At 43.0% G+C, this 12,958-nt stretch overlaps 1 protein-coding gene across 5 annotated transcripts in view; it reads left to right on the top strand.

Moving 5' to 3' along the window:
- The window catches only part of LOC147114790 (copine-3-like), a 66,505-nt gene extending 55,762 nt beyond the window's left edge, over positions 1-10,743 (top strand). For 4 of the 5 annotated variants that reach the window (XM_085992720.1, XM_085992719.1, XM_085992722.1 and 1 more), the window contains 3 exons: positions 5,099-5,232; positions 6,345-6,581; positions 8,600-10,743. In XM_085992720.1, coding sequence (XP_085848846.1) covers positions 5,099-5,232; positions 6,345-6,581; positions 8,600-8,707 — 479 coding nt within the window. In that variant the 3' untranslated portion in view covers positions 8,708-10,743. The remainder of the gene's footprint in view (positions 1-5,098; positions 5,233-6,344; positions 6,582-8,599) is intronic. The other variant, XM_085992723.1, reaches the window with a different exon arrangement.
- The last annotated feature ends 2,215 nt before the right edge of the window (positions 10,744-12,958 follow it).

Genomic DNA, 12,958 nt, shown 5'->3' with positions numbered 1-12,958 from the left:
CCCCTCCCGCCTTATTAGTTTAAAGCCCTATCTACTGCTTTAGTTATTCGATTCACCAGGACACCGGTTCTAGCCCGTCCCAACGGAACAACTCCCCTTTTCCCCAGTACTAGTGCCATTGCCCCTTGAATTGAAACCCCTGCCTCCCACACCACTCTTTCAGCCACGCATTTAAACCTCTAATCTATTTGTTCCAATGCTAATTTGCACGTGGCTCAGGTAACAATCCAGAGATTATTACCGTTTTGAGGTTCTGCTTTTTCATTTGCACGCTTGCTCCTCAAACTCCCTCAGCAAAACTTCATTCCTAGTTCTACCTATGTCATTTGCCCCTTGGTTCCTATGTGGGACCACAGCAACTGGATCCTCCCCCTCCTGCTCCAAGTTCTTCTCCAGCCATGAGGAGATGTCCTTAACACAGCCATCAGGACTCCAGTTGCCGCTAAAGTTCCATTTTAGTTCAAAGTGACTTAAGCTTCTAATTATGTCCCCTAATCCTGTTATCTTGGTTCTGCACAAAGAACTTCTAGTGGTCTGACTCACTCCTTTCACTGTTCAGCTGGCTTGTGTTAAATGGGTGGATCAGTGTAAGTGATTTGGAATGATCATGTATAATAGGGAGAGACAAGTTGTTCTAATCACATTGATGGACCAACCAAATGGCATGTCTTGGTAGTGTCTGAATTTGATTCAGTATCAAAGTATTACTGTTTGTTTACAGTTTGGTGAATTATTTGTCCACTGCCTCTAGATCTTTACAGATTGTAAAATGTTATGATCAAGACATTCATGTTAAAAATGTCAGTCTGATCATATCCTATGACTCTTCATATGATGCAGACTTTAAGTTTTAAATGTTTGTGCCTCCATGCCATTCTCTCAATTGGTGCTTTTAAAATTGAAACCATTTTTAGAAAGAATGGTCTTGCATTTATATTGATCCTTCCTCAGAACATCTGCAAGCACTGCAGATTAAATGAGTTGCTTTTGAAGTGCAGTCACTATTGTTATGGTAAACTGTTCAACCTCCGTCGCCTCCAGTCCAGATCCAAGATCGTCTCATCCTCTGTCGTCTAATTACAGTATGCAGATGACGCTTGCGTCTGCGCTCGCTCGGAGGTCGAACTCCAAACCATCGTCAACACCTTCACCAAAGCGTACGAGAGCATAGGCCTTGCACTAAACATCCGTAAGACAAAGGTCCAGGTGGGCAGAGGAAACGCTTCAAGGACACCCTCAAAGCCTCCTTGAAAAAGTGCAACATCCCCACTGACACGTGGGAATCCCTGGCCCAAGACAGCACAAAGTGGAGGAGAAGCATCCGGGAAGGTGCCGAACCCCTCGAGTCTCTTCGCCGGGAGCAAGCGGAAGCCAAGCGCAAGGAGCGCACGTCAACCCAAGCACCCCACCCACCCGCCCCTTCAACCACCATCTGCCCCACCTGTGACCGAGAGTGTAGGTCCCGCATTTGACTCATCAGTCACCTGAGAACTCATTTTTAATGTGGAAGCAAGTCATTCTCGGTTCCGAGGGACTGCCTAAGAAGAGGGTAGAAAACACCAGCCAATTTAATCACAGCAGAGTCAAAGTAAACGCAATGAATGACTGGTTAATCTTGTTTTTGTGGTGTTGGTTGAGGGGAAAATGTTTGCCAGGATACTGGAGAAAACTAAATGCTCCTCTTGAAAAATGCAACAGGATCTTTCACATGCATGTAAACAGGAAAACGGGACCTCAGTTTAACATCTCATCCAATTAGACAGAACTTTGGACAATGTAGCACTCCTTCAAAATTGCACTAAAGTGCCAACCTAGCTTATGGGCTGAAGTTGTGAAATGTGGTTAACACCCACAACCATTTGACTCCGGTGCTAAGAAATGAGCCGAGCTGACACTTGGCACTTTAACCTTAAAGTATGTGGTTTATCAGGCAAAAATATTCTGAAAACATGTATGGGAGGCAAGCAAGATCTCTGCCGCCTCATTTTTTTGTGATTTCCTGAGAAGCATTTAACTTACTAAAATTTAACTTTTTAAAATCACATTCCCTGAATGAAAATACAGGGAAAATAATAGGGTAATAATAGTGGGGGATTTCAACTTCCCCAATATAAATTGGGATAGTCAGAGTGTGAAAGGCTTAGAGGGTGCAGAATTCTTAAAGTGCATCCAGGAGAGCTTTTTGAGCCAACATGTAGAAAGTCCTACAAGAGAGGGGGCGGTACTGGACCTAATTCTGGGGAATGTAGCCGGGCAAGTGGTGGAAGTGTCAGTAGGGGAGCATTTTGGCGACAGTGACCATAATTCGGTGAGATTTAAGGTGGTCATGGAAAAAGACAAAGACGGCCCGGAAATAAGGGTTCTAAATTGGGGGAAGGCCGATTTTAATATGATAAGGCAGGATCTGGCCAAAGTGGACTGGGAGCAGCTGCTTATAGGAAAATCCACATCAAAACAATGGGAGACTTTCAGAAGGGAAATAGAGAGAGTACAACGCCAACATGTTCCTGTAAAGGTCAAGGGTGGGACCAACAAGCAAAGGGAACCTTGGATGACAAGGGATATACAAAAATGCATTAGAAATAAAAGGGGGGCTTTTGGCAGTTACAAAAGACTAAAGACGGAGGAAGCCCTAGAGGAGTATAAAAAGTGCAGGGGCATACTTAAAAAAGAAATTAGGAGGGCGAGGAGGGGCCATGAAATAACACTGGCGAGCAAAATAAAGGAAAATCCTAAGATGTTTTATAAGTCTATTAAGGGCAAGAGGATAACCAGGGAAAGGGTAGGGCCCATTAGGGACCAAAGTGGCAATCTGTGTGTAGAGCCAGATGATGTAGGCGGGGTTTTAAATGAATTTTTTGCATCTGTGTTCACTATGGAGAAAGACGATGCAGACATAGAAATCGGGCAAGGGGACTGTGACATACTTGAACATATTAGCATCGAGAGGGAGGAGGTGCTAGCGGTTTTAGCAGGCCAAAAAGTGGATAAATCCCCAGGCCCGGACGAGATGTATCCCAGGCTGCTGTGGGAGGCAAAGGAGGAGATTGCAGGGGCTCTGACACTAATTTTCAGAACCTCTCTGGCCACAGGGGATGTACCAGAGGACTGGAGAACAGCTAACGTAGTACCATTATTCAAGAAGGGTAGCAGGGATAAACCAGGGAATTACAGGCCAGTGAGTCTAACATCTGTGGTGGGGAAATTATTGGAAAAAATTCTGAGGGACAAAATTAATCTCCACTTGGAGAGGCAAGGATTAATCGGGGATAGTCAGCATGGCTTTGTCAAGGGTAAATCATGTCTGACAAATCTGATCGAATTTTTCGAGGGGGTGACTAGTGGGGTGGATGAGGGAAATGCTGTGGATGTGGTTTACATGGACTTCAGTAAAGCTTTTGACAAAGTCCCGCATAGGAGACTGGTTAAGAAGGTAAGAGCCCATGGGATCCAGGGTGCCTTGGCGCGTTGGATCCTAAACTGGCTGAGTGGCAGGAGGCAGAGGGTGATGGTTGAAGGTTGCTTTTGTGACTGGAAGCCTGTGTCCAGTGGGGTACCTCAGGGATCGGTGCTGGATCCCTTGTTGTTCGTGATCTACATAAATGATTTGGATGAGAATGTAAAAGGTATGATCAGTAAGTTCGCAGATGACACGAAAATTGGTGGGGTGGTAAATTGCGAGGAGGAAAGCCTCCGGCTACAGGACGATATAAACGGGTTGGTCAGATGGGCGGAAAAGTGGCAAATGGAATTTAACCCTGAAAAGTGCGAGGTGATGCATTTTGGACGGACAAATAAGGCAAGGGAATACACAATGAGTGGTAGGACCCTAGGAAGTACAGAGGGTCAGAGGGACCTTGGTGTACATGTACATAGATCCCTGAAGGCAGCGGAGCAGGTAGATAAGGTGGTTAAAAAGGCATATGGGATACTTGCCTTCATTAGCCGAGGCATAGAATATAAGAGCAGGGAGGTTATGATGGAGCTGTACAAAACGCTGGTGAGGCCACAGCTGGAGTACTGTGTGCAGTTCTGGTCGCCTCACTACAGGAAGGATGTGATTGCTTTGGAGAGGGTGCAGAGAAGATTCACCAGGATGTTACCTGGGATGGAGCGCCTCAGTTGTTCGTGATCTACATAAATGATTTGGATGAGAATGTAAAAGGTATGATCAGTAAGTTCGCAGATGACACGAAAATTCATTCATTCAGAGAGGCTGGACAGGCTGGGGTTGTTTTCCTTGGAGCAGAGAAGGCTGAGGGGGGACCTGATTGAGGTGTACAAAATGATGAGGGGCATAGATAGGGTCGATAAAGAGGAACTTTTCCCCTTAGTGGGGGGGTCAATAACAAGGGGGCATAGATTCAGGGTAAGGGGCAGGAGATTTGGAGGGGATTTGAGGAGGAACTTTTTCACCCAGAGGGTGGTTGGAATGTGGAACTCAATGCCTGAAAGGGTGGTAGAGGCAGGAACCCTCACAACATTCAAGAAGCATTTGGATGAGCACTTGAAATGCCACTGCATACAAGGCTATGGACCAAATGCTGGAAAATGGGATTAGACTGGACAGGGATGGATGGGCGGCGCAGACACGATGGGCCGAAGGGCCTCTTTCTGTGCTGTAAAACTCTGACTCTATGGCATGTGCATATGCTCTTGTGAAGCAGAAACTCTTCTGGAAAGCAGCACTGTTATAAGTGGTATGCACGTCAATGCTGTATTGTAACTCATGATCCTGATAGCAACTACTTTGAAACTTCTGCCATTTATTTATGCATAATCAAGTTCTCTTGAGTTATAGTTTAAAAAAAAAAAGCAGACTGCAAATTGTAAATTATTGTACTCCATTTTAATTGCCCATAACTCACCATTATAAGTAGAAGCATTGAGTTCATGAAAGTTCTGAGCATGTGATGTGTTTAGTCTATTTTGTGATTGCTTCAATAACTACCACCTCGTAATGGCTCCCTCATGGTAAGAAAAATACAGTCCGGGCACACTCAAGTCTTGCAGAACTTGAGACTGAAATTAGAGTGGCACCAAATGGGGTGTTAATAAACTCATTTATTAACATTTTATTACTGATTGGGTTCTGTAGGGGTGCAGGGGATAGCTGATGCCTACCGCAACTGTCTTCCTCAAGTCAGGCTATATGGACCCACAAACTTCTCTCCAATAATAAACCATGTGGGAAGATTTGCAGCTGCAGCAGCGCAGCAGCCAAAAGCTTCTGTAAGTATTTCAACTCATACAGTTGCACCCACTAACTCCTATATCTGAGCAGGTGGTGATAGAGCAGCTTTGACAGATGCTAGGAAGCGGATCATGTACCCCAGTGTCCCGATGAGGAATTATGTGCTCAAAACTGGAATGGGGAGAAAATAGTAACACTTCATATAATATTTAGAATCTCAAAGATCATTGATATCCAAGGTTTAAATGTTTAGGACAATGACAAAGTAATTGATATTCCACAATCACATTATTAGTATTTTGAGAAAGGAAAGAATCCCGAATAAATATTTTTTCTCTTTTGCTGAAGACATGGCTTCTTGCTGGGGTGTAGTTTCATGAACACTGGGCAGCCTCAGTACCTCATTCTTCTCTTCATTTTGTGAGCCTAGATAGTGAATATCATGAAGCTATTTGGGGGGTAGAGAGGGGGTGAAGAGACACAAATGATGGCCAAGTCTGATTCTGTCCTTGCCTGCATGTTTTCCAGCAGGAGTTAATGATCAGGAGCATGAGTCTGCTTTTTCCCCTTGCTTCTTGAAGGATAATTGTAGCATTTTTTCCACCATATCAGCTGAGATCAGCAAACTCAATGCAGGCCATGATTGAACTTCAAACCTTCTCGGTCTGTGTGGCTACGTTCCACATTAGGAAGTGTATTTCCTGAGTGAGTCCTGAATACTGACCTCGAGTATGTAATTGTGTCAAAAAGGATATATATTTTTTTTACAAATCTCAAACGCTGCCAAAATCACGGAGTGGTTAATATTTTAATCCAGTATATGAGTTATATATTTTTGAATTTTAGTAGTTACAAGTAAAACTGCTTTACTTTTGCTTTAAAATTTGGACACCTAGAGAAGTTGTTAGCATGCTTTACTAGTGAAATCTGCATTTAAATAAAATTAGGTGGAATGCAAGGCTCAGCATACATAGTTAAATTAATTTCAACACATGGTAATTGTTGGAAGAAATAGTCATAATTCAATTGTTTCACGATCTTTAATTAAACTATTGAGAAGCTATGCTTTGTTTGATCTTGACACATTAATCCATTTGCTGTATATGATTTTGATGAATTATTTATGGTAAGATCGCTTTTATTTTGGCAGCAATATTTCATCCTGCTGATCATCACGGATGGAGTGATAACAGATTTAGATAATACACGACAGGCCATTGTGAATGCCTCTAAGTTGCCAATGTCCATCATCATTATTGGTGTTGGCGGTGCAGATTTTAGTGCCATGGAATTTCTAGATGGTGACGATGGTGTTCTGAGATCACCCACTGGAGAAGTCGCTATCCGAGATATTGTTCAGTTTGTGCCTTTTAGGAAGTTTCAAAATGTAAGTATGTAACGCTGCCCAGTAATAATAATAGTTTTGAATCCTACTTCACAGGCTTGAAATAACAAAGTATTGTATTAGACAAATGTATGAAATATTGTAAAATCTGACATACAAGTCACATTCATGAAGGTCTTTAAATATGACTGGTAAAACTGAAAATGAATGAATTAAGAAAATCTCACTGCGCAACTGGGATTTCTAGAGATGCGCCTCCTGAAAGAACCAGATCATAGAATCATCTCTAATATTTACAAGATGCAGATGCTATGGCATAAGGTGCAAGCAGCAAAATTGCAAGTGTGTTGCATCTGGTTGATCCATTTGCACATGCCTGTTAATATAATGGGTAAATATTTTAGCTAGCTCTAGTGTTAAATAATGCTTTTATAAAAAAAAAGTAAACCCACTTCATGGATAATGTGACTGTGTGTCACAATTTTATAGATACATGTACTGAAGTTTGAGTCATGAGTTGAATACAGCTGGTAGAGGGATTGTTTTTGAACATGTCATTGTGTGTTAAATTTTTGCCAAATTTCAGTGGAAATGATTATACCAACAGTGTGATTGGTCTCATAGTTTACTTTGTGGCACCTCAAAATAGTCCCTTAAAATGGTATTACTGGTATAAGATGATTGCATCAAAATGTGTAAGTTAGAAGTTCACAACACTGACATTTAGTATGAGGCTGCAAAATCTGCATAAAATTGAATACCAGAAAACCTGCTGAACAACTGCAGCAAATCTTTGGCATCAAAACAAGTTTCCTTTTAGAGAAGTGGAACATTATGGCCCAGGTCTTTGTTTTTGTGGATTTGGTGTGGTGATGCTTCTGCTTTCCAAAAAGATATTCCCTGGCTAATCTTGTGGCCATGGGTTATTGAAATAATTTTGGAAGGCACTCTGGCCTCCACCAAGGAGTCTGCCAGTACTAAGAGCAAAGTTTTGTTTGCGGCAGTCTGCTGATGAGACTTTTTAACACTTTTGAATCTGGCAATTACACAGACTTTCTGGATTTTAAAAGTTAAAGTTCCCCCTTCTGTTGCCATAGCCAATGCTAACAACCATCCCTGGCTTCCAGCATTGCTGTGGGCCAAGTGACGGAAAGTACATTGGTTGATGTATTTTCATCATTTGACTATCATTTCAATATGCGCACTCATATGGGCAGATATAGTGAGCATCACCTGTCACTTCCAACTGGAAATCTAATTGTTGTGAACACTACAGAGTGTGTCCCTGTCCCATTTTCCACCTGTGTCTGCCGCAGTTCCACCTAAAAAGCGGTGGAAGGAAGAAGGTTGCATATTTTAGTACTGCACTGATTTTGGTCGAACTATTTCATTTTAATGTGAGAGAAGCCAACTTGTCAAGATAGTTGGGTACAGCCTGCCCATATGGTTTTGAAAGTCATTGGCTAGGGTTTTCTGCTTCTAGACCAGCCTGCAATTTCCTGACCATTCAGTTTAATCAGTGGGGAAAATCACTGACTGGCGAGTGAGAAGCAGAAAAATCCCACCATTGTCACTAATATAGTTTAATGCAAACGAGCCTGGGGGTGGCGGGACTTCTGTGTGCAACATCACAAACATAAATAAGGAGAAACTGTTTCCACTGGCAGGAGGGTTGGTAACCAGAGGACATAGATTTAAGGTAATTGGCAAAAGAACCAGAGGGGAGTTGAGAATTTTTTTATGCAGCATGTTATGATCTGGAATGCACTGCCTGAAAGGTTGTTGCAAACAGATTCAATAGTAACTTTCAAAAGGGAGTTGAATAAATACTTGAAGGGGAAAAATGTGCAAGGCTATGTGGCAAGAACTGAGGAGTGGGACTAATTGGATAGCTCTTTTTCAAAGAGCCGGCACAGGCATGATGGGCCGAATGGCCTTCTGTGCTGCATGATTCTGTGATCGTGTAGACTGAAAATTTGCTGTGTGATGTCTGTCGCTTGCTGTTTCTTGTCCATATGATTGTTGTTTTTCAAACTAATAACACTCATCTCATTAAACAGGCACCCAAAGAAGTTCTTGCACAAAGTGTACTGGCTGAATTACCTCAGCAGGTGGTGTGCTACTTCAACACACGCAAACTCCGTCCTCCTAATGAGCCAAGCCCCTAAGTATCTGAATGTGTGATCTGACTTCAGTGCGTGACCTACAAATATATTCACTGGAGTACAGAAATCTTCAGTCCTGCCAGTATTAGCCACTATACTTATTTTTATGATGTATTGTTTTAGTTAAAAAGTTCTAAAAAATTTAATTCATTTCCATGTTAACATATTGAATAACTTTGATAAAACAATATAATGAAATTTGACCAGGTTAAATTGTTCTGTATGTATTTGTTATATCTTGTAAGCCAATGAAAAGACAGATCATTCAACTTACTAACTATCTAGGATTGGAGTATCTCTTGTTTCTTCTGCCCTTTCTCCTTTTTTCCCCAAACCTGTAAATTGTTTCCGTTCAGTTTTCCATTCTGATGAAAGGTTAAAAACCTGTATTATAGATGCTGAGGGCCTTCCTGTGTATTTCCAGTACTTTCTGGTTTTATTTCAGATTTCCAGCATTGCAGTTTTTTAAAATTGTATAACGGCCCAGAAATTAGGATCGGGGGGCTTGCCGCGCGTGCAGGCCCCCGATGTGCACTTACCCGGTGCGCCGACAGCTGAAGCCTGGGACCGCTTGGAATTCCTGTCACTGGCCCGGTTCAGCTGCCGGCGCGCTGTGCTTGCCTGATCCAGCGGCGTAGTTAGTGCGATGTGCCGGCTGGGATCAGGTGAGCACTGGGCAGCCAATCAGGGGAGGGGAAACTTCATTCATGAGTTTGATAGTAAGAGCTGTCAAGCTCATGAAAACTACGGGCGCCCAAAACACTACTTAAACTGTAAATAAAATTTTAAAAAACACCCCACTAATTAAATGAACTATAAATAACTTAAAACTATTTTAAACAATTAATCAAATTTTTGAAAAAAATAATTTTTTAAGAAATTGGGTCTAAAAATAAACTTACCTTACTGTAAAGTCCTTAAAAACAATAAAGCTGTGGGAAAAAATGTTATAATTTTAAATAATAGACCACTTACCTTAAAGAATCAAGTCCTTACGTCTCCTTTTTACATTTCTAAAAAGTTCAGGCCCTTACACACGGGCAAACCTGTCAAAAAGAAGGAAGTTCAACACGTGCGCGCAGGACCGTTGGACCTCTGAACCCCTTGGAGGAAATGCCGGTTTCCCGCGCATGCGCTGTGCATGCTGAAATCCGGCACTTCCAACGGGCCTACGCGTGAGTACACCATCCGTACTCGCGCGTTGGGACCGGAATTACTGGCCCAACATATTTCGAAGTTATTCTGCAGATGTTTTATTTTAATGTTTGTTTGTTTTATAATGTTCTTTGAAATGTACAATTTTTAGATTGGGGCCAAATACTTTTACATGAAGTAGGTGCTGCTGTTAAATAATTGAGTGGTTCGGGCTTTCATATTCTAGTGCCACAAAAATGTTCACTTTTTTTAAAAATGGATGAATTAAGATTTTTTTTAACGCTAAATGATAAATCCAGAGTAACTTGTAGATCGTGTACTTCATAGAATGACACAAACATACCTTTCTACAACATACTTTTTGTTGTATAAAAGGGTGTAGTGAACTTTGGCCATTTATAAGTAGTTGATAACTACAAAACTATAACACGAATTTAAAAAAAACATCAAAATATGGAAAGAATGTTCTTGAACATGTCAATAAGTCGTCATCTTTTGTATTTACCTTTCAATTAAATATATCTTCCACGACATTTTATGCATCCTTGTTGACTTTAAATCCAAATACCCAGTTAAATACCTATGTTTTCAAATTCACCACCGCATCGGGTGAAAACATTTTAGGATTTTGAAATATGTACAGCTAGTACTGTGTAAAATATTATAAAATATAAAAGACATTTTGCTGTACACTGCAGTTTCTTGAAAATAAGTAGTTATATTTAAGCAAGTATATTTCAATAAAAGACATCTGAGGCAGTTTAGAAAGTACATTATGGCTTTTATATTGAATAATAATGAGGGCAAAAGTTGCAATTATAATTATTGAGTATGTTCTTTAAAAGCTGGGGAACTTGTATAAATAAAGTAATTTACTTTCTGTATGTAAGTCACTGAATATTTACTGGCACTTCTGGGTCTGATATACTTGTGTTATGTTTATAGTTATGCACTTTTTTCTTAATGTAATTTATGTGATGCCATTTGTAGTTCATTGGACCTTTAGCTTCAAATTAATCACATGCATTGACCTCTTTCTACAAACTATTCACTAGTTTTTCAGTCATATTCTGAAAATACTATTTGTGCTACATAATTACAATGTCTGCAGAATGTTAAAATAATTGATTTGCAGTTAAATTCACATTTGTATCTTGTAAGTGGCGTTCATGTTGTCTGAAATGTTTTTTATTTATGCACATCATGCTGAGATACATTGGCCCCGATGTTCGGCTTGTGTGGGGAATGGTCGGATTTCCCTGAATATGGGGTTTCTGACACACATTAAAAAAAAGTGTCAGCCAGCTCCACGCAATTTTCCCTCAAGTGGCCAATTAATTCCCAGCATGTGGGAAGCCTTGCTAATTGTCCAATTTGAGTCAGAAATCCCCATACTATGATGTCATCATTCGTGGTGCTTTCAAAGTGTCCAGCAAGCTTCTCCACCTCTGTAGGCTTCTCAACCACTCTTGCACAATGGCAGAGGAGCCTGCACCAGCTGCTGCCAGCAGCAGAGGCCAAGCTGCCTTCAAATTCGACGAGGCTTCACTGCAGGCATTATTGGATGGGGTTAGGGCCCACAGGGAGGTCCTCTTCCCTAGGTCAGGGAGGAAGAGGCCTCCCACTGAGACCAATGCTGCATGGATGCAGGTGTCAGCAGATGCCAACTCGCTGGGAGTCACCAGAAGAACCTTGGCATTACATCTCTATCTCCTTCCTTTACTCCCCCACAGTACCATCCAGAGCCCCCGTCCTCACTGTGGAGGAGGAAGAGGCTGTGCAGCCAGACTCCTCAGAGGAAGCTCCAACCTCTGAGGGCGCAGCATCAGCAGAAGTAAGCGCACCCAGCACCAGCGCAGACACACACACCGCGGGGGGACCTTCGGGACATAGAGTAGTGTTGTCACCTGGTGTTTCACAGCTCACAAGTGAGCCTCAGCAGATTCTGGAGACAGGGACAGCAGTGGAGAGTCTTCGTCGGAGGGCGCAGGACTCTGCCAGCTCAGCTCAGCTGTGCTGCATATCGACCCTCTGCCTCTGGGTCCATCCGCAAGAGAAGAGGTGATGGATCTCCATGCACAGATGCAGGAGTCTCTGGCAGGTTTTGTCTCCAGGGTCGCTGCGAGTGTGGAGCGAATGGAGGAGTCCATAGCGACCATGAGCAGAGTCATTGGTGCATGAACGCATCACCATGGAAAGGTTGGCAACCTCCATGCAGGAGATAACGCGCCAGGGTACGGAAAACATGGTGAGTGCTCATAAGAGAATGACATCTCTTGAGCGTTGGCCATCTGTTGAACAGAGAAACCAGATCTTCATGGAAGTCCTGTGTAGGACTGCCAGTGCAGAAACGGGTCCCACTGGCCCCCTAAAGCGCAGCAAGGTGCTCTCAAGCCACTTCCAAGTGCTGGCCCCTTCTGGCCTGTGCAGCTTCAGGTGAGTGAGCAGCAGCCTGGTGCTCATCCTGCTGTTCCTGGTTCTGCTGCTGCTGCCTCTGCTGTTGGAGATCCTCTAATGCCAGGAAGGAATGTACCAAAGGCCTCCCATGCTTCTGGCAGATGCCTCCGTTGAGGAGGTGCTGAGTTAGAGTGGTGAAAGGGGCTTCCCAGGAGCTCACACTGGAGAAGTGTGTGAGGCTCCAACTTTCTACAGCTGCTCCTAAGGCTTCAAAAAGTTCCCCCCAGCCTTGATTAACAAGGTCCTGCAGCCTGCAAATGCTGCCTCTTTAAATCTCTTCAGCCCTCGACCTGCTGCTGCAAGCAAGCAAGCCAGCTGTTTTCACGCCAGCTCTCAGCGGCGGGGTTCAGGTGGGGAAAGCTCCAAAGTCGCAACGGCACGGGAAAATCCACTTCAACAAGCAGATAATTGCTTGTTAGTGCTCCGACGACCAGTCCAGCTAGCGGCGGCAGGGACTGAAGCGGGGCGCGTGGAAACGGCAGTCCGAAAGTTGGACGGGGCGGGGAATCAGGCGGCGGGGGGGGGTCTCGACCTGCTTTTTCGCCGATTTTTGGCCTCCGGCCGCATGGAAAGCTGTCCGACGGCAGCCAGAAAATCGGGGCCATTGAATCAGTGACTGCCTAAAATTATCATGTGACTTTT

The sequence above is a fragment of the Somniosus microcephalus genome, chromosome 7 (genome assembly GCF_052327205.1).
Source record: "Somniosus microcephalus isolate GS21.2 chromosome 7, FLI_Smic_1.0, whole genome shotgun sequence".
In the NCBI taxonomy this organism is placed as follows: domain Eukaryota; kingdom Metazoa; phylum Chordata; class Chondrichthyes; order Squaliformes; family Somniosidae; genus Somniosus; species Somniosus microcephalus.
This window is presented reverse-complemented; position numbering and strand designations above follow the sequence as displayed.